Source organism: Equus asinus, chromosome 13 (assembly GCF_041296235.1).
Source record: "Equus asinus isolate D_3611 breed Donkey chromosome 13, EquAss-T2T_v2, whole genome shotgun sequence".
In the NCBI taxonomy this organism is placed as follows: Eukaryota; Metazoa; Chordata; class Mammalia; order Perissodactyla; family Equidae; genus Equus; species Equus asinus.
The window spans coordinates 29,512,371-29,532,803 of record NC_091802.1 but is presented as its reverse complement, the minus strand read 5'-3'; the positions used below and the strand labels follow the sequence as shown (position 1 = coordinate 29,532,803).

Genomic DNA, 20,433 nt, shown 5'->3' with positions numbered 1-20,433 from the left:
CCCCTCCCTGAGGGTGTCACTAGAGACTCAGGTGGGGAGGGACCTGAGAGGCTGTTCCCACAAGGATACAACTATGCATGTGTGCACATGCGTGCTCGCCAAGGCTCCAAGAGCAGGCTCAGGGAAGCAGAATCTAGCCAACCAGGCAAAGCAGACAGCAGAGCCAGAAACAGAACAAAAAGCAGGAATCTAGGGGCTCTGGGTGTGGGGTAAGAGAAGGGAGATAAGAGCTGAGGGTGGGGTGGAGGCACAAGGGCAAAGGACCAACAGACAGACACTGTTCCCCACCTGGTGTCAGGTCTCCCTGGCAGCACAGCCATTCTCCAGCCTTCCTCCCCAGAGCAGAGGCTCATCTTGCAATGGCATCAGGCTGGGACTTCATGCCCCCCCCCCCCAACCAGGGGTCTGCCGAGTCTTTGGGCCTTCCTACAGGCACCGATGGAGTTAATCCTTCTGCAAGTGGTGGTGGCAGGAAGAGGAGCTAGTGCAGGGGCTTACTCACACTCTCAGCGCTTTGATCTCTGCTTCCCTTCCCGGGGAAAGCCTGTTGGGGCAGGTCTCCTTCGTGGCAAGCCAGGGGAGCAGCTCCTTGCTCCCTGCTCCCCACTCCCCAAGCGGCAGCAGGGGCCAGGGGGCCCCTCACAACTGGCAGCCTGCAGGCAGGGGAGCCCGAGAAGGGCAGTGGAGACACTCAAGTGGGGCCCTGTTTTGGTCAGGAGGATAACTTCCCTCTTCTCTCCGGCCCTCCCTCCCCATGAGCTTGGCTGGGCCCTCTACCAGCACCCAGGCCCAGCCCAGGTCCAGGCTCGCCAGGCTAATTGACTGGAAATTCATAGGACTCCAGAAAAGAACTGCTGGAGAAATTGAGAGGTCCCAGCCTGCATCCTCCTCCCACCCACGTTCTCCCAGGAAGTCCACCCTACTTAGGCGACCCCAGGCAAAAAGAAGCTCTCTAATCTTCAGAGCTCTCCAACCCAGGGAATGGGAGCAGCCCCAGTAGTAGGGGGACTCCTACTGCTAATCTCATGATCCAGGACTTGGCCAAGGAGTGGGGAGGTCACCCCAGTAGTCCAAGAATTGAGATTCCTGGGTCCTCTATGCTGCCAGGGCCTCATGTTTCTCATCCCCAGAATGAGAGTCTGGATTCAGCCCAACCTGGAAGAGCATGAGGGAAAGGCACAGACTTCCTTCTCTGGAGGTTTCCTTACTTCCCCACCCCTCTCCCTTTGAAGGATTGGGGTAGGAACAGTGGAAAGTAATTACCCTGACGTTCAAACACCCCAGCCCATTACAGCCCATAATTACAAAGTTGTAAAAGTGATCAAAGAGAGAGAGTTGGCCAACAGGGGAAACAAACAGGACTTTCAGGCAGTGGGTGCCTGTGTCCAGAGTTCTAGGAATCAAAAAGTATGATTTGGGGCCAGATGGCAGCCCACTCTGGGGCTATCTATGCTTCCCTCTAGTCCACCTGCACCCAAGAAAGCAGGAGGGAGGGAGGAAAAGAGCCACTCCTTTTTTTTTTTTGGAAGATTAGCCCTGAGCTAACATCTGCTGCCAATCCTCCTGTTTTTGCTGAGGAAGACTGGCCCTGAGCTAACATCCGTGCCCACCTTCCTCTACTTTATATGTGGGACACCGGCCACAGCATGGCTTCACAAGCGGTGCCATGTCTGCACCTGGGACCCGAACCAGCAAACCCTGGGCCACCAAAGCAGAATGTGCAAACTTAATCACTGCGCCACTGGGCCAGCCCAAGAAGCACTTCTTGGGGACTAGAATATGGAAGGCAGAGAGGGTGGGCAGGCCTTCCAGACAGGAAGACTGGGTTTTAGAAAGAAAAACCCAGAGACCTCTTTGGGAGGTGCAAAGAGTCAGCCAGCCCCTAGGGGCAGCAAGCAAGGCTGCCCACAGCCTCTAGCAATGGGAGCCAATACACTCCAGGACTTCTTCACTACACTGTGCACTTCTCTGGGCCTCAGATTTTCCTCTCCAGACACAGTGACAGTCTCTGTATAGCTCCTGCTCATCAAAGATTGACTAAGCACCTACTGTGCCCAGGGCACCAAATCAGGGAAGGCCAGGCCCTCCAGAATAACTGATAATCTAGATGTGGAGGCAAGGCATATTCATAAAATTATAATGCTGATAACGACGTTCTAGAGTACAAATGAATGAAACAGACCAGCAATTCCAAACCTTTTTTCCCTGCAGAAAGCTCTTCCCTCCCCTTCCCCCACCACACACACACACACACACACACACACACACACACAACCTGACACAAATCTTCAATATACAAAACAGATAAAAGTCAGCTGAGGTTGAGGGTAGGGGTAGGGGTATGAAGTACCCTCGGCTTCCCCCTCCTCCATGAAACCTGGAGGTGTGGAAAGCATGGACAGCAACCCCGGCAGCGTGAGAGGAGGGAGGGCTTTCAGCCCCTAGTGGGCTAGCTGGGCTGAGCCATTCGGGAAAGATTCAATAGAGGAGGAGGGATTTATCTGGGTTTGAAAGCAAGGGTAGAGGAAATAGAAAGGGTGTAACCTTTATTGAGACCCTGTCTGCCCAGACTGCTTAGGTTTGAATCCTGAATCTGCTACCAGCTGTTGGCTATGAAACTTTGGGCAAGTTACATAACTGCTCTGCCTCAGTTTTCCTTTCTGGAAGCTGGGGACAATGATAGGACCTACCTCACAGGGGTGTTTTGAGGACTCTAAGTTAATCCACGTAAAGCCTTATAATAGTGCCTAGCACATGGTAAGTGTTCCTTAACTATTAATTATTGTTATGTCAGATATTACTATGTGCTTTGCATACATGATTTCATTTACTCCACACAACTCTACAAGACAGTCATCAGCTCCACTTTTGAGTTGAGGAAATTAAGGCTCAGAGAGACTAAATAACTTGCCCAGAGTCACACAGCTGATAAGCATTGGAGGCAGGATTCCTACCCAGGACTTTGGCCTTCCAAGTGTCTGGCTACTAGGTAGGGGTCTCGAGGGTAACAGAGGCAGGGCTTGTACCCATCTGCTTGCCTCCAGAGCCGTCTCCTTCCTCCAGGCAAAAAGCCACTGCACTAGTCCAAGCATGAGGTGACAGGGGCCTGGCTTATCACAAGGATGGCTATGGAGTTGCTAATAAAGAAACACAAACCAATTTGGGTCACTGGATAGGGAGGAGGTTGTGGTGGTGGTGAAAGAATGGAAGAGTACAGAAGGATTATGGTGAGCATTTCAGAGATCAGGAGAGAGAGGAATGAGACGAAAAAACCAACCCTGTTAACTATTAAAGCATGGGATGATGATGCCAGTGATGACAATAGTGATAATTGCAATCCTTTATTGAGTGATTACTATGTGCTTAGCATAGGTCTAAGAGCTTCCATCTGTACTGTCTCATTAAATCCTCATAACTACCTTATGATGTAAGTGCCATTATTATTCCCCATTCACAGAGGGGGAAACAGAAGCTCGGAGAGGTGACCTAAAATGTCCAGGTCACACTGCGGGGCAGGGGATGAGCCAGGCTTAAGACAAAGTGTTGTCTGTCTGGCTCCAGCGCCCCAGCTCTGTCAATGGTGATGGCACCCCCGACACTAATCGATATGCCAGGGCAGAGCTGACTGGGGTCAGCTGTTTTCAAACGTTCCTAACCAAAGACCCACCTTTCCCCTATACCTCTCACGAGCCATATTTTTAAAAAAAGGTTTTACCAAGCTAACTTCATTTATTACATACTGTTCCTTTTCCTATGAGATAACTTGTATTAGCACATTGAACTGACAGAACTTCAACCAAAGGCAAAAATGAGTATTTTAGTTAAGCCTGTGGGACTTCTTAAATATTGGAAGTAGCTCAAAGATCCACATTACTACCTTCACAGACCTCCTTTGGGCCAGGGGATTCCAGGTTGGAGGCACTTGGTCAGGTCAAAGGATGAGAGTTGAGGGAAGCCATGGACCTGGCCAGCTGGAGAGTGTGGGGCTAGAGCAGTTCCCACCAGAGAATGGGGAACTGGAGTGATGGGGGGAGCCATGTGAGGAGAAGCCGAGCCGCGAGCGTGAGGGGAGGCAGCATGGGCAGTGACCGCAGTGGCTGTGAAAGAAGAGAGGTCACAGGGCAGTAGCCAAGGCGCTTCTAAATCCCTAATGGTTTTTTGGTTTTGTGTTTTAGCTCAGGCACTATTTGTCACTTGACATACATTATTTCGTCCTCACAATGATCACCGGGGTAGGAAATGAAAGTCCCATTTTATCGTCATGGAAACGAAGGCCCAACAAGGTTAAGCAGAAGTGGGTGCTCAAGCACTGGCCACGTGTTCCTTGATTCTCAGTGTCTGTGTACATGTCTCATCTCCCCCACAGGAGCGTGGTCCTCCTGGGGGTGAGAGGAAAACTTCCTTTGTGGGTGCATCCTTGCTGCTTCAGAAAAACGACAGAGCTTCTCTGAACCCTTCTCCCCCCATCTCTCTCTCTTTCACATACACACACGCTCACACACTACTAACACTCAACACTCATTTGCTAAATGAATAAATGAATGACATTTGCCCACATTTTGTAAAGCAATGGAAATGAAATATCCAGAAGTGAGGCAGCTTCAGCCTAATAAAATTTTGCTGCCAATAAGGACCCTTACAGAAATACCACACTTGCAGAAATACCACACTCTCCAGCTCCTCCAGGTGTGTGCTGGTCCCTGCTTCCCACCTACCCTGGAGCCCCCTTCTGCATCAACATGGCCAGGCTGGGAGAATATCTTCCTCTACCTGTGGGCACCACATTCAGGATCCTGCCACATCCCTGCCCCCATGTGATCAGGTAGGAACCCAGGCTGTTTTCTTGAGACTCATGGCTCGATTTCCTCAGCCCTCAGGAAATTCCCAGGGGATCTGGGCCTGAGTGCAACAAGCAGGCACACAGGTTGGGACCATCACGCTCCTCTTTCACCACCTCTGGGAAGAGGACTCCCTCCCCCAAGTCCACCTGACTGTGTCACACACAGTCTAACTACACTCTGGCTTATGTCACCATGAGAATCTTTTCACATGTGTTCAGTTTTCCCAGCCAGACGGGAGGCAGCAGAGCAGAGAGATTAAGTTTGAGAACTGGACAAGCCTCAGTTCAAGTCTCAGCTCCGCCCCTTCCCAGCTGTGTCACCCTGGCAAGTTACTTAAGTTTTTTGATCCTCACTTGCCTCATGTGTCAAATAAAAAATAAGAATATCTAGTTTTCCTGCTTGTTATGAAAAGTAAATGACATAATATGTATAAAGAATCTGCCCCATGTCCCACCTGGCACATGGCAAGCACACAGAAAACATAACTAAGTTAAAGTAAGGGTCACGGTTGCACACGTTTACAGGGCCCTCGAAGTAGCAGGCCAGTGGGGAGCGTGGTGAACCAGAGAGACCACAGCTGTGGGAAGGCAGCAGCTGCCAACTTCAGCCAACGGCGCCCCATGGAAATGTGGGACCACCAGTTTGCAATCTTGGAGGGAGAGTATGAATTTTTAAAGGTGGGAACAATGGCTTCTGTTTCTGCTCTTCTTGCATTGAGCTCAGTAAATATTTCTGAAAGATGGAAGCCCCTCCAACTGACCCCCTCTTTACTCTGATGCTGGGCAGGGGAAGGAGTTTAGGAACTTCCAGGTGATGGGGAAGGAGAGGGGGTGGGGCGCATGTCCTGGATGACAGCCAAAGAGTTCTGCTGGTAGATGGTTGGTGGGGAAAGGATGGAGGCCTGGATTTCCACCTCTCTCAGACCAGTCATGGGTTAGGAAAACCTGAGTGAATTGGGCACATCACTCTTAGGAGACAAGGGGACAGAGAGCACAGAGGTGCTTCACAGCCCAAAGCTCAGTGAAGTTCAGAGCATGTGTCGGGTCAAGTGTGAGTCTACCTTGCTGGCCAGTGACAGGCAGGGGCGGGGAGCCCGCTGGGGACTCTCCAGCTTGACAATGCTGATGAATCCAGGCTCCAGATTGTCGTCATCACTGGCGTTGCACAGGTACAGGGGGTGGGACTGTAGAGAAAGAGAGAGAAAGACTTGTGTTAGGGAGGCTCTAGGGAGCAGGAGTGAGCTGTGAGAGCCAAGCACCTCTCTGCTGTTCTAGGCAGGAAACAGGCGGATCTCTTGCTGCTGTGAAAGAGTGCACCTTCTTATTAGATGGCCTCATAGTAGGCTAGTAACTATCAGTTGTCATTTTGGGGGTACCAGGGCCAAGGATAAATGGGGATGGGGCAGATAGGAGGGAGGGGTGTCCAAAAGGGGGATCTAAATGAAGAGCCTACTGTAAAGCTGCTAACAACCACAAGCCCTGGTTTGCAAACTGGCCAGACATGGAGGGCTCTTCTCCTGCCCCAGCCTCTCTCACCTCCTAATTCTTCTACCTGCTCCAAAAAGCCTGGGTTAAGAGAATACCCAAGTGTTCCTACATCAGTGTCTTCAGAATCTTGCCTTCTCTCTTTGCTCCCCAAAGGCAGTGCTCCTGCCTCCCCAGGATGCCCCCAGGCAGCTGTCGCCCTGTAGATTCCCATCCCTCATGTGGCTTGGATTAAGGAGGGTGCTGACAGGGAGACAAGACTATTTTGGGATGAGGCTTGGCTAAGAGTTAAGCCTTGAACAGCACAATTCCTAGGAGTTCATCCTGTCCCCAGGAATGATGCAGTGGAGATGGGGCCAGCCAAGCCCATCTGCTCTGAGAGTATGGCAGGTCCAGCCCAAGACTCTGTGCCTCTAGCCCGGCTGGTGCTGAGCAATGGCTTACAGGGAAGTGCCCATCCTGGGCTACCAGAGACAAGAGGATGCCCTCATCAAAGGGATGAGACTATCCTTCTGTACACTCTCTTCTCATTCAAGGTGATTACACTGCCCACTTGAATCTAATTTTCCCAGAGTGCTGTGAGAAGGGAGTATGGTTTATTTGGCTCTGGATAATCCTGTGGGCCAGGGACTCCCACACTGTGGACATCCAATGTATCCTGGAGAGAAAGAGGATTTCCTACTAGGGAACTGCCCAAGCTTCCCTCTCCACTGCTGTTGAAGTCTAAAGGACTTCCAGAAAGAACCATCAGAGGAACCATAGAGAATGTTGAGTTTGTAAAGATGATTATGTTGATGACGGATTTAACGGCAGCCACTTTGTGAAAGCACTTGCAGCCTATTTTCTCTCTCTGTATCCCTGTAGGCCCTTGAACACAGTAGTTTCTCAATGAATATGCACTACCTCCCTTTGAATTTTAGCCTTGTGAATACAAATCTTGCTCCCAGAATTTAAGGACTGTCTGGTGGTGATCAAGGTTTAGTGTGGGAGAAAGGTTATGCACCACCCCCACCCCCAGAAAAAGGCTGGGGCATAAGGTTGAGGGCTGTTCTCACTTCAGTGAAGCATAGCCCCCATCTCAACAAGCTCCATTAGTCTGTCTGTCTGCCCATCTGTCCAACCACGCATCCATTCATTTCTTCATTCTACCAACACTGAAGGCCCCCTTGGTGCCAGGTACCATACAATGCACTGAGGAGTTGACGATGAATGAGATAGGCTACTTGCCTTAAAGAAGTTCAGAAGACAAGTGTGCAAACACATTGTTCTGTGTGTTATGATGCAGGTTTATTCAAGGGGCTGTGGGAGGGCACAAGGAGGCGGGACTAACAATCCCATGCAGGAGGGCAGAGATATTTTCACAGGAGGTGACTTGAGCACTTCCTTGGAAGCTGAATAGGTATGTGTTCACCCAGTGAACTAACGAAAAGGGAGAGGACACATCCCTGACAGAGGAACTGGCCCCTGCCAACGCGTGGAAGCACGGGGTTGGGAGGGACTACAGGCAGTCAGGTCTGGCGTGACAGGGAAGGCAGGAGATGAGGCCGGAAAGGTGCTGCGGAGCAGGGACCACAGATCTGCATTTGAGAAGGATCTCTTTGGTGACTACAGAGGACAGTCTGAGGATGTAGTGAGGAGTCAGAAGTCAGCTGCTCCAACAGAATAAAAGATGCAAGAGCTCCCTTCAGGAACAACAAATTGTAGCCACAGAAGTCCACTGCTTCACTTACTCTCCAATCCCTACCCGGGGTCCAGCTGTCTCATGATGCCAAGATACCTCTCACTGACCAGAGGGTCAGTTGGGAGAGATGAAAGTCACTTTGGAGAAGAGTTGTCTTTAGAGAAGGATTTGCAAATATTTAACCATCACTCTGCCCCCAGGCCTTTGCAGGGAGAACCGGCATGTACAGAGCAGTGCTATATTGTAGGATACCTCTGACAGGTGGAGGGGGGAAAACTTGATGTCAGAGTCACCAGACTTCCCTGGTCCTAAACTAACAATTATGGAAGAGGGAGGGGGGAAATTAACCATTAGCAAATGCCTCTGGCACACCAGGGCCCATCAGATATTATCTCACTATGAGGTACGTGTGATCATCCCCATTTAAAGAAGAGACAGAAGCTCGAGGCTCAGAGAAGTTAAGGTCACAGGAGATTAGAACCCAGCTCTGTCTAACTCCATCCTCTGGAGTCATGTAACTCCAAAAGAACACAGTCAATCCCTCCATTGTCCATGCTAAGAATGATGATGATGATGATAATGATGATGATGATAGTTCACATTTATTGAGTAAGTACTGTGTGGGCCAGTGATTTTTCTAAGCGCTTTTGTGTATTAACTCTTTTCATCCTCATAACAGCCTTAGGAGGTAGAAATACTATTTCTCCATTTTAAAGATGAGAAAACTGAGGCAGTAAGAAGTTAAGTAATATGCCCAGGATTACACAGCCGAGAGCAGAAGAAATGGAAAGAAGTAGGATGAGGTAAGGAAAAAAAAGTTAAAAACAATTTCCATCTTACTCTGAAAACATGATACCTTACCCCAACTCATGACCAAGAAAATCTGCCTTCCTAATTATATATTCCTAAAGCATAAGGGCCCAGACATGAGTCCCTGAAACACTGGTGGTGACCTCCAGGATTCCGTGCTGGGCCCTCTTCTCTTTTCATTCTCCATGCTCCCCCTGGGTCACCCCAGCCAATCGCATGGCTTCAGGTTCCACACAGAGGTCATTGATTACATATGTGCAGGCCAAACCTTTCTTGAGCTCCAGACCCATTCGTCCAACAGGCAGGGCCTGGACATTTCTACCTGAAGAAATTTAATGAGATAACTCAAACTTAGCTTGTTCAAAATTGAACTAATTGTTTTGTCTCTCAAAACTGCTCCTCCAGTCTTCCCTATTTTAGGGATTGGAACCACTATCTACCTGTTACCCAAGCCAGAGGTTGTCCTCCTAGTCTCCTCCATCTGCTGTCCCCCTACCACCAACACCAACACCAGCACCAGCCAGTCACCACGTCCTAACGACTCTATCTCCTGAACATTTCTTTTATTTGTCCTCTTTCCTCCATTCCCTCTATGGCTACTCTAATACAGGCCTCCATCACTGCTATTCCAATTTACTGAAATAACCTCCAACTGGGGTCACCTCACCCCACTCAGTTCTCTATGCTGAAGCCAAAGTGATCTAAAATGCTAACCTGAGCGTGTCACTCTTCCACTTTAAGCTCTTAAAAGGCTCCTCATAGCTCTTGGAATAAAGTCTGAGCTTTTAAACATAGCTTAAAAGGCTCTGCCTGCTCTGAGGCTCATGCCTTCATGCCTTACTCATGGCTTACATTCCCTCCCACACATCTTCCCCCCTTGCAACCCATGCTCCAGAAATAACTTGTTTTATGTCCCCAAACACTTTCAGCACTTGCTGCTCTGTCAGGATAGGTTGGAGGCCTCTCCTCTGGGCCCCCTCGCCTCCTGTAGTTCCCCGATCAGAGACTTATCCCCCAGTACTCCAGCTGCCTGCTTCTGTCCCTCTCTCCCTCGGGCTATGGCTGACCTCCGCTGCCCCTTCAGTGCCTGCTACATATATATTTTCTTATTAAATACTGAAGGTCTACAACCAGATTAACTGTAAAGACAACACAATCCAAACCAAAATCCTAATAATGGTGGCTTTGAAAGAGAAATTAGAGAGGAGATGATGAAGAGAAACGACAGTGTTTTGCTTTGAATATTTCAATCTTTGGACAATATATTGAAATATTAATATGTTTCATTTTTTATTAATATCAGTTTTCCACAGTTGTGGAAGAATGAAAAAGAATGAGAGCTATTTATATTTTGTTTTGCGTCTTTTCTCTCTTCCCACTCCAAGAAGACAGCCTTGCCTTCTATTTCTTTGCCTCAGGAGCATTTGCCAAAAGCAAATGTTGCTAAAGACCTATCTTCCTGGCTTTTGTGAGACTGAACTCATTGAGGAAATGTGAGTGTCCTGAAGGCAGAAAGGAGTGTGTATGGGGGCAGTGTCCCTGGGATCCTGAGGGATGTGGGGAGAGGCCTGGGGATGTGCCAAACTGTGGGAATCTGCAGCCTGTGCCCCAGAAGAGGGTGGACCCCAGGAGGCCGGACCCTGACAAAGAAGATGTGCCCACATGGATTTCAAGGGTGTGCTTGGACAATGGGCATATTTGTGGTGACCAGCATGGACAAATATCAGAGGGGTCCCTTAGATATTTCCGTTTTGGTTGCTCTCTTGGGGGAAAGCTCCCAGAAAAACAACTTTCCACCCACTTAGTGGGCTGGGGCCTTGAAGTTAGATTTAATTTGTTAAAAAGAAAATAAAGTACCATGACGTTTTTTGTATAATTCATATTTGTGGCATGAAAACCATACTCACTACTCCTTTGTACGGTCTGACTCTTTTACAATGAGAGTTTTTCGAGTATCCTCAGATTAAAAACAAAAACCAAAAAAAGGCCATTCAACCAGGGTGCTGTTCATTCCCTAGCAAGGCAGTGTTAATCTTCCTTGGGTGTAACACACAGGCTGTCTTTGCTCCCTCCTCTAGAGAATTTTCAGCTGGGAAGAGGGCCCCTGAGAAGAAAACAGATCCGAATGCATCTGCCGCCTTGGGATGCAAGGTCTCCTAATAATGAAGACGAAAACATGATTTCTACATTGGGCCACCCATCCTCTCAGTGACACTAGGAGAGGGCCAAGAGAAACAGGCTTGCAGGATTCAGGGAGGGTGTGGCTGGGGAGGACTCCTGGAAACTTAGGCTTATGGATTGGTAGCTGTGTCTTCCTGAAATGCCAGGAGTTGGGACACTCTTGTTCCAGTTATCGCCTTGAGGAGCAAACTAAGAGGACTTGTTCTCAGGGTCCAAGCATTCTGGCTGAGAACACAGCTTTGAGCACACATTTTACACACCTATGTAAAGATGTATGTACTGTCCTTTAGTGGTATGCGTTGTATTTAATATTCTTGAGTCTGTTCTCCATGTCTCTGTCTTCCTCCTTAAACTTATTTCTTCTGATTTTTTTTCCCTCCCTCCCAAAACAGACCTAAGTTTCAAATTCTGACTCTGTCATTTACCTGGGTGACCTTGGGCAGGTTACTTAAGCCCGTCTGAGCCTCACATTCCTCATCTTCAGAATGGGAACAAAAATGCCTCCTGATTATCGTGATGACTGGAGATGATGGATATAAGTTCCTAGCACAGAGCCTGCCACTCAATAAGTGCTCATTAAATGGCAGTGGTTTATTATTATTGCATCCCTCCTTATTCCTGGAAGGGACGAAGCCCCTTCTGACGGCTTCTTCTCCCTTGGCGATCACCAACAGTGCCTCTGAACACCAGCGTTCCACAAGGTGCTGTCTGGGACAGCTCATTATCCACGGTCACTTCCCTCCTGTGCTCAGCCCTCCCAACCCCACTGAACAAGCTCTTCCAGTTCTCAGCCCGCCTCCTTCCCATGAAGGCAGCCATGTGATCTCATTACCTCCTTACAAAGGGCATTCCAGGGCTCAACTGAGCCCGGAACTTAATGCTGGTCTCCTTTTATCTGTGGGATCTCCTCCTCTTGGGGTGTGTGCTTTTGCAAGCAATTCTTTACTGTCTCCTGTTTCCCAGCACCCTCCTCCCCCACCTTTGCCGCAATAATCTCTTACTTCTCTGATTCCACGTACGGACCTTCACCCAGCCCTTGGACAGGTAACTTTACTGCCTGCTACAATTTTGCCTTTGTAATCAGGAATATTGGCCAGGCATCAAAGGCACCCTTTTCCCCATTTCCTCTTTTCAGATTTTATAATCTTTCTCTCCTGTGCAACCTCCATTACCTGAACTTAGAACTCCCTGTCTTTTATCTCAGGCAGCAGGACACACCAGCATCATAAAGTCAAGCTCCTGTAGGTAGAGGGTTGGGAAAAAACAGAGTGGCCTGGAGTTGCTGCTTCCAGCTCCCAGCACCAGAATAGATAGCCTCTGAGGCCCAGTTTGGTCACCTTGCCCTTTATTTAAGGAGGTGGATGCTCACACCTACAGGTTAGATCCTAACGGTGATTGTATAGGCTTGCATTTGGGAACCTTTAGACCTCATTCCCATCCTTACCTTAGCCTGTTGCTATCTCTTTGGGATGGCTGAGTTTCCTAACGAATTAAGTTGGGAGGCTTGGGAACTGTCAAGTAGAGCTTACTTTTATCTATTTTGTTAAAACATTTTTACAAGGAAAATATATTCCTGCTTAATTGTGTAATTTTTTGTGTGTGTGAGGAATATTGGCACTGAGCTAACATCTGTTCCAGTCTTCCTCTATTTTCGTATGTGGGATGCTGCCACAGCATGGCTTGACGAGCAGCACGTAGGTACACACCTGGGATCCAAACCCGGAAACCCCGGGCTGCCAAAGCAGAGTGTATGAACTTAACCACTGTGCCACCAGGCCAGCCCCATGTATAATTCTTTTAAAGTACAAAAGAAAATAATGTTGGTGGGGTAAAAGAAGCACAACCTTGGGCCACCTGATGGGAGGGAACTAGCAGAGAGAAGACGGATGATGGAGGCCTCCAGTGTTTCTTACTTGATCCAGAAAACCTTCTGGATACTGGTGGGCAAGAGGGCTGACAAGAACTGAAATGATGTGCCAGCTTACAATAGGAAGCAGGGTGACAAAGTCTGAGGAAAAAAACTGAGATCACTGAAGGTCCAATCTGGGGCTTTGCATATTGTAGACCCTTAGTATTTGGTGAAAGAATGGATAAAACTCAGTTTGAATCCAGTTTCCACACAGTTTATAAAAAGAGATGTGAATTCCTAACAGCTGAGCCTGGTTCATACCTGTAAGGGACCTTCAAGATTGCTTTTTACAGATGAGGAATGTGACACTCAAGTTACAGACCGCCCCTGGTTACACAACTAGTTAAAGGAGACTGAGCCCTCCTAAAGTCAATCCCAGTACCCTGTCTAGTCCTCCATGCCACCTCCAGGTACATGTATTGGAAGGTATTCTGTGTGGTACAAAACGTTAGCTGAGTACTACAATACATGGAATGCTTCAGGACCTCCATTTGTAGGACTTTCAAACTTGAATCATTCTTGGCAACAAGATAGAAGCAAGGTCTGTCTGCTCATTTTCCCTCCGGGCCTAGGCTCTTTCTGCCCAGCAGCCTCGGCTTCCTTCCTCTCCCCTAGGGCTTATCTCATCTCTTCTCCTAGCCACAACAAAGGCAGCCAGGCCCAGACACTGCTCAGAGATGCTTTCCCAGTGAATAGTCCATGTTTGCTAAGGATGAGAAAGGTGTGTCCTGAAAGTAAAGGTCACAGAAGCTCAGACCCAAATAATGGTCATTCAGCCAGGCTACCATTTCCCTTTATCTCTCAGCCCACGTTAAAGACTTCATTCATCAATTAAAAAATTCACCTATCCTCATCTCAGATCGTCTCCAAGCTCCGTGATGTAACTGGACCTCTTTACCCTACAATGCGCCCCGTGGTGGGGTTTTCCTGACCCTACACTCTGCCTGGCATCTTTGTATAGATGGTTCACAGTGTCATGAGCAGAGTCATAGGCAGCAAGAGAAAGGGAGGAGAAAGAAGAAACACCTAACTATCAGAGTTGCTCTTGAAATAAACTGATATCAGAGAAGAAAGCTTATTTGGCAGTAACCAGAGAGAAGGAGAAAAATTTCAACCACTCAAGAGGTTTTGTCCATTATATTCCCATGTAGAAACAGGTTTTGTCCTGACTCAGCCCAGAATGACCTCTAGTTACAGTAGCATCAGGAAGCTATTCATGAAGTTAGGAGCAAACGAGAGGGAGCTCATCAAATATGGTTCTAGTTACATCAGAGCTCTTTGGAAGGAAGGAGATGAAATAGGACACCAAGGTTCTGAGGCCCACAAAGGGAAGACATCCCAGTCACGTCGTTTGGACTCCCTCTACCAGGTGAGGAACTCAGAGCTCAAACCACCAAGAATCCTACCAAGAGGTCTTGAAATGTCAGCTGAGTTCCACCACTCAGTTAATGACCACTGTCCCCGGGAGATCCTGCCACATTCACTGACCTCCATCCTATAGGAAGTACCATGTGAGGACTCTTGTTTGGTTAACTCTTGTTCGAAGAGGCCCTCTGAAGAAAAACTGAGGTCTTGACACAGGTGGCAGTATTGCTAGGGGTAATACCTACTCGGCACATTTCCAGGACAAGGGTCTGAGGCAGCTTTGGCCAAGGCCCTTCCTAGGCATGGCTTTAACTATTACCACAGTGAGGTAGTTAACCGAACTCTCATAGGTGCTCAAAATTAACCCGACACGCTATTCGCAAACAGCCTTGACACAGTCTGCTTGCTGATTTTGCTGTTCTTGTTCTAGCCAAACTCATGCCAGAGATGTTAGGAATTTAGAAACCTGCTGGGAGCAGGTACTTGTTTGTTTTCAAGTAATTATTCAGGTTAAGATTTTAAAAGCCAAAGACTAAACCCAGACAGTCTTTGTGAAAAAAGACTAACAAAATGAAACTTGAGGAAACCAGATTCTTTATTTAAATATGCCAGAGGCATACCAGGACTACTAGCAGAGATAATCAGGCATTGCTAACTTGGGTGTTTCACTGCAAGAGTGTGAAATGGCTAAATCAACCTGCTTATTTCACACACATTCCATTTTTCTCAGGCCTAGTCTCCTGCCCGGAGGTTGTAGGGATTTCAAGTTGCCCTGCAAACTCTGCTCCATACTGCTGTCTTCCATGCCTGGCTTGCCCCATGCTTATAAACCCTTGGAGGATAGATACTGTACCCAAATGGGCCAGCTCAACTAAATCTATGCTCAGGTTTCAGTTGTCACATTGTGAGTGGGGATGAGGTGAAGTTACTGGAGTTTGCTTGGCTGATCCCAGTCCCCAGCTCCAGGGCAGTAACATACAATATTGCAATTACATTGCAAAGTGAAAAAAATACGGAGCATGGGCCTCTGCTTCAACAGAGAAAAAATAGAGGGGACATGGGAGTAGTTGCACTTAGAAATTACAAAGGAGAAGGACAAAATTATTCAAGCCATGGGCCAACTCAGATGTCCAGAGTCTCTCCTCAGAGGCTATTGGAGTGTTGAGATCAGGCCAAGGAGACTTCTGTTCAGAAGAGGCAACAGTCAGGAGAGGCTTATGTTGGAGACAGCCCAAGGGCTCCAGCCTGACTGCTGACAGCCCTTTGACCACAGCTCTGAAACCCTGTCCATGGGGTGGCCCTGGGGAAGAGGCCTGCTTTGGGGGGACTGTTTAATGATTTGCCAGCAAAGAACAAGGCAAACAGACTGCTGGCAGCTGCCTTGATGCAATAGGAGAGTAGATTTTTATTCCCACCCACAGTGTAGCCTTCCAGGCAGGGGATAAAAGAACAAGTGAGAGATGGTGTTGCGAGAGCCTGGAAGGGATTACCATTTGGGGCTCAGCATTTCCCTAGGTTTCTACGGATGGTGCCTGGATATCTTGGCATTGGTGCCAGTTGATATTTCCATCCTCTGAATATTTTAGTAATTCCTAGTAGCAGCATCTCTTGAGCTCCCAGTTACTAAAGAGTGAGATATACAAGTGGCCTCTTATGGCAGAGTTCTAGGCATTAAAGAGAATGAAATCAGAAAAACACTATCTTTGCTCTTAAGAAAGCATTTACAAAAAATGTATGAGATGGGAAAGCAGTTTGGTTTTCTGCTAAATTCGCTTTTCTTTCTTTTCCTTTAGACCTTTCCCTATCAACTTGGCGCTAGAGAGAAAAAAAGTGGTACCTCCTCTTCCCCTGTGAGCCAGAGACTCCAAGATCTAAGTCCTACATCTGTCTCTTTTTACCCTTGACCCGCCAGCCCAGCCCAAACTGGGTCCTTCTCTAATCACCTGACCAGCCCTCAGTCCCCAGAATTAAACACTTTCCCCCATATATTCCCCTAAAGTGATATATTAAAAATTCTTAAATGACACTTACCTCTTACAGTTAGCTGTATCAGTCAGTATCCCACTGAGACCCCCCACCTCTTACCAGTTTCCTCCAGAAGAATGCCTGGTTCTTAGTAGAAGTTCAGTAAAATATTAATCCTTTCCTCCTTTCTGTAAAGTAGATCCTGAGCTCCCTCAAATCAGGGACTAGGACTTATTCATTCCTTAGCATAATGCCAGGCACACAGTAGATGCTAAGAAAAAGTGAATGCTGACTTATCTGTTTTAATAAACAAATGTGAGATCAAATAAATTTGGTGGTTGCCTTGCGATTTGATCAGGATATGATTATTTTCAAATTTCTGCTTTCTCTTGAGAAAACTTCTGCATACTCCCTCTAAATTTAAGTTTTAAAGTCAGTTTTACAGGAATTTGACCTCTTAGCAAGGAAGAGTTCTCTTTCTCCCCTTTTATATCATGCCTAAAGCTCCTCCATAACGCCGAACAAAACTCACTTCTTTCAGGAAAAACTTCCTGCTTAATAACCCATCTCCAGTAACTCTTTTATTGTCTTCCCTAAGTATCGATGTGCTGAGTCGAGCATAATCCCTAACAAGGAAGAAAGCATCTCCTCATCAAAAAAAGGGAATGGCTCCTGCTCTCAAGAGAACTAAAAGCTGATTGTAGATCTACAGTCATGCAAAGACATGCTCATGCACAAGGGTCTTAAGGCCATTTGTCAACAACACACAGGGAATGCAAATTCACAGGGCACAGCACATACACACTGGGAGAATGTGAAATGAACGGATAGACTAACTTACTCTTGCTGTATTGCTTTGAAAGTGCTCTCTTATCATTTCGGGCCCTTCTGTCTATCTCCCAGATCTGATGGGGAGCTCCTTCAGGACAGGAGCCTTTTAGAGACTATTAAAAACAATTTTATTTATTTCTTTTATCCCTATAGAATTAACTCAAAGAAACTCTTGCCCCCCAACTGGCTTTAGGCCGTAGCGTTGGCTAAGTGTCTCAGGTGAACTTCAGTCCCTACCAAGATTTTATGACAACTTGAACGAGTGATCTGCACAAAAAAGGCCTGGAAAACTCAGAGTTCATTTACTCCCAGTAGCATTCCATATTTTTTCTGAGTGGCTCCTTTTTCTCACCTTTAGTGGAATGAAAGATGAATTATACTTCTTTTCTCCATCCTTAATACCCTGAAAAGTTGATATGTCTGAAGCCCAAGTTTTAAAGACTTCAGTTGAGGAGCCATTTGATATCTTTGCTTCAGCTCCCCAGCAGCTTGATCAGATCTCCAGCCTATTCTGGCCCTGAGGATGTATGTAGGCCCCCTGACGCCAAATGTGGCTGTATGTTCAAATATTCCGAACATCCCTTGACTTGCTCTTTGTGAACTCCGAGTTCTTTGTAACTTCCTAATTGCTCTAACCTCTTTATTTTTCTTGCTAAGTGCAGATGGTAAGACATACGAAAAGATAATCAAAGTGCTGATAAATGGAAGAGGAATCTTCTCAGTTATCAAGTTGGCTCTGCTGAATAGAAGTTCCTGTTTGCATTTGTCAGGAGATATGGGGAGGTGCCATCACCAGACTTAGTGGGTAAGGAAATACTTAGAGAGTTAGGGAGGGGAGCCAAATTCCTGGGTTGAGAGTTCACAGGGCAGTGAGGATCAATAGCAGTACTTTTGATTTGTACACTGTTATCAAGGTACAAAGCAACACTACCCTTTGTCCTTTTTATTTTTACTCTGCTAATGGAACCCTTCACCCTAAATTAAGACTATTATTCAGCTTTGATGTTTCATTTTATATTAGCAAAGTGTTTTATAATCCTTCATTAGCTATTTTATTCTCCCTTTATTAGTACCACCCATTTCACAAATTAGGTTGAAGAGCCAACGCAATGCATATTGGGCTTGCAACTAGGAATCCTGAATTCTGGGCACAGATTTCATGTACTAAATATAATGAAAGGAGACTTGACAGACCACCGAAGAGTCACAGAGTAAAAGAACATAAGCACCAAAATTGTAAGAGCATTCTTGGGAACTAAACCTCCAATGATTTAGGGCAAGACTTGAAAATTTTACTTTATTTTGCTAGCAGTAAAATTGAGAGCTCTCACTAGCTTAAATTAAAAATGTGACCACCAAACACAATTTTAATAGGAAAACAGTTCTCTTGATTGCCTGATTTCCTCCATAACATAGTTGAAAGCAAAAAGAAAATAGGACATATCTGAACTTAATGGTGTCAGCTGTTTCCTAAGAAAAGGGATTGATGCTAAAGCAAGACAAATACCCTTAAATTACTTCTGGTCTGTGGAATACTCCTGCTTGACAAATCCCTCACTAGCTGTTCGTGACATAACGCTATTCTGGTTCTTCCATTTCTCTGTCTCTCATTTGTTGCCTCTTCCTTTTTCTTTTTTCTTTTCTTCTACTTATTTAAATATAAGGATATATTCTCTGATTTCTTTTCTCTCTTTTCTGGGGTCCTTATTCACTCCAATATCTTCAGTGATAATTCCCAAATTGGTCTCCAAAGTCAAATTCTCCTGTACTTCAAAAGGCCTGTTAGATATTATTTCTTTGTAGTCTTACTGGTACCTCAAACTCAAATATACCAAATCTACATATCATCTTCCACCCAAAACCAATAAGCCCTCACCTATTTTTGTTAATGGCACCATCATTTTCCTAGAGACCCAGGCTGAGCACCTTAGAGTCATTAGGATTCCTCCTCTCTGTCCAATCACTCAAACCCATCTTTGGAAACTACCTTCTCTACGTCTCTGGAGTCTGAACCGCTACAATAGATTTCTAACTAGTCTCCAGCTTCTCCTCATCCTAAAACTCTCTATGTATCTCTGCAAAAACAATCTTCCTAAAGATAGCACTGATCACATCATTGTCCTGTTGAAATACCATCAATGACTCTCACTGCCTTCTGAATTAAATTCATACCCCTTAGCCTATCAAATCAAGGCTCTGCACTGGCTTTGGAATCAAACAACTTGGTTTCACATTTCAACTCTGTCACAAGATGTGTGTGACTCTGAGTGGGTGCTCTAACCTCCTGAGTCTTGGTTTCCTCACGGGTAAAAAAAATGCAGATACCACCATCCACCCAAGACAATCGTTGTAGAGGTCAAATGAAATAACTTATTTAAAGTACCAGCAGTTCCTATACATAGTAGGCACTCAAAAAGTATTAATTCCTTCCTCTTCCCCTCCAGCTTTTCAGCTTTATCCCCACTTCTCTCCTAAAGGTACTATACCACTTATCCAAACTAAATTGTATTACTCGCCATTCTCTCACATTCCCTTGGAATGCCGATTACTCCTATCTTGTCACTTTTTAAAATCCTTTTTGTTCTTCAAGGGCAAGTTTATATACTACCTCTTTCATGAAGAATATCTTCTTCATCCAAAATGTCCCAGTCAACTTGTTTATATTTACTGTATGGCACTTTTCACCTTTTGCTTTATATTCTCATCTACTAAATTGAGGGCAAAGGTTTCTTTATATCCCACATAGCACAATGCCCTAACATAACAGGCAATCAATAAATGTGTGCTGAATTAATATTGAAAGCTTAAGCCTTTGGTCTCCTGAGAGTCCATTCATTTATGATTCATACTTTACACTGAGAACTCTTTAGAAACAATATCTGGCAGGATATCAGAATTTCAAACAACTTTAAGACAGAAGCTGAGTCAGTCTAGGATTAAGTTCAGTCCTAGTTCAGCCAACAGGAATTGTCTGGACCCTATTCCTGCTTGAGATATCATAATTTGGCAACTTGTGTGAGCCATGGGTGCTCATTTGAATACATTTGGATGAGAAAATATTTGTCTCAGGCATAAGCAAGCAAAAATGCATGATACCTACAAAAACCAACCACTGTTAGATTGAAAATGACAATGGCTTCCCTGGTATAGAAAGGAGTCCCAAAAAGCCATTTGGTTTCATAGGTTCTGAATGCGGCTCAGTTAAGATGTAACTATATCTTACTCTGGCTTTCATCCAATCCATTTCCTCTTGGCCCAGTTAGCAAATGGGTAATTATATGACATCAGCCACCATGGGGTGGCTGGAACATAAGGTAGCTTCATGGTGCCATATAATGTGGCACCAAGTTTCTGAATCACCAACCA

At 46.2% G+C, this 20,433-nt stretch overlaps 1 protein-coding gene across 12 annotated transcripts in view; it reads right to left on the bottom strand.

Annotated features, from left to right (window-relative positions):
- RNF43 (ring finger protein 43) overlaps positions 1-20,433 on the bottom strand; it is a 60,694-nt gene that overhangs the window by 10,612 nt on the left and 29,649 nt on the right. For 11 of the 12 annotated variants that reach the window (XM_070482908.1, XM_070482909.1, XM_070482910.1 and 8 more), the window contains one exon: positions 5,902-6,024. In XM_070482908.1, coding sequence (XP_070339009.1) covers positions 5,902-6,024 — 123 coding nt within the window. The other variant, XM_070482917.1, reaches the window with a different exon arrangement.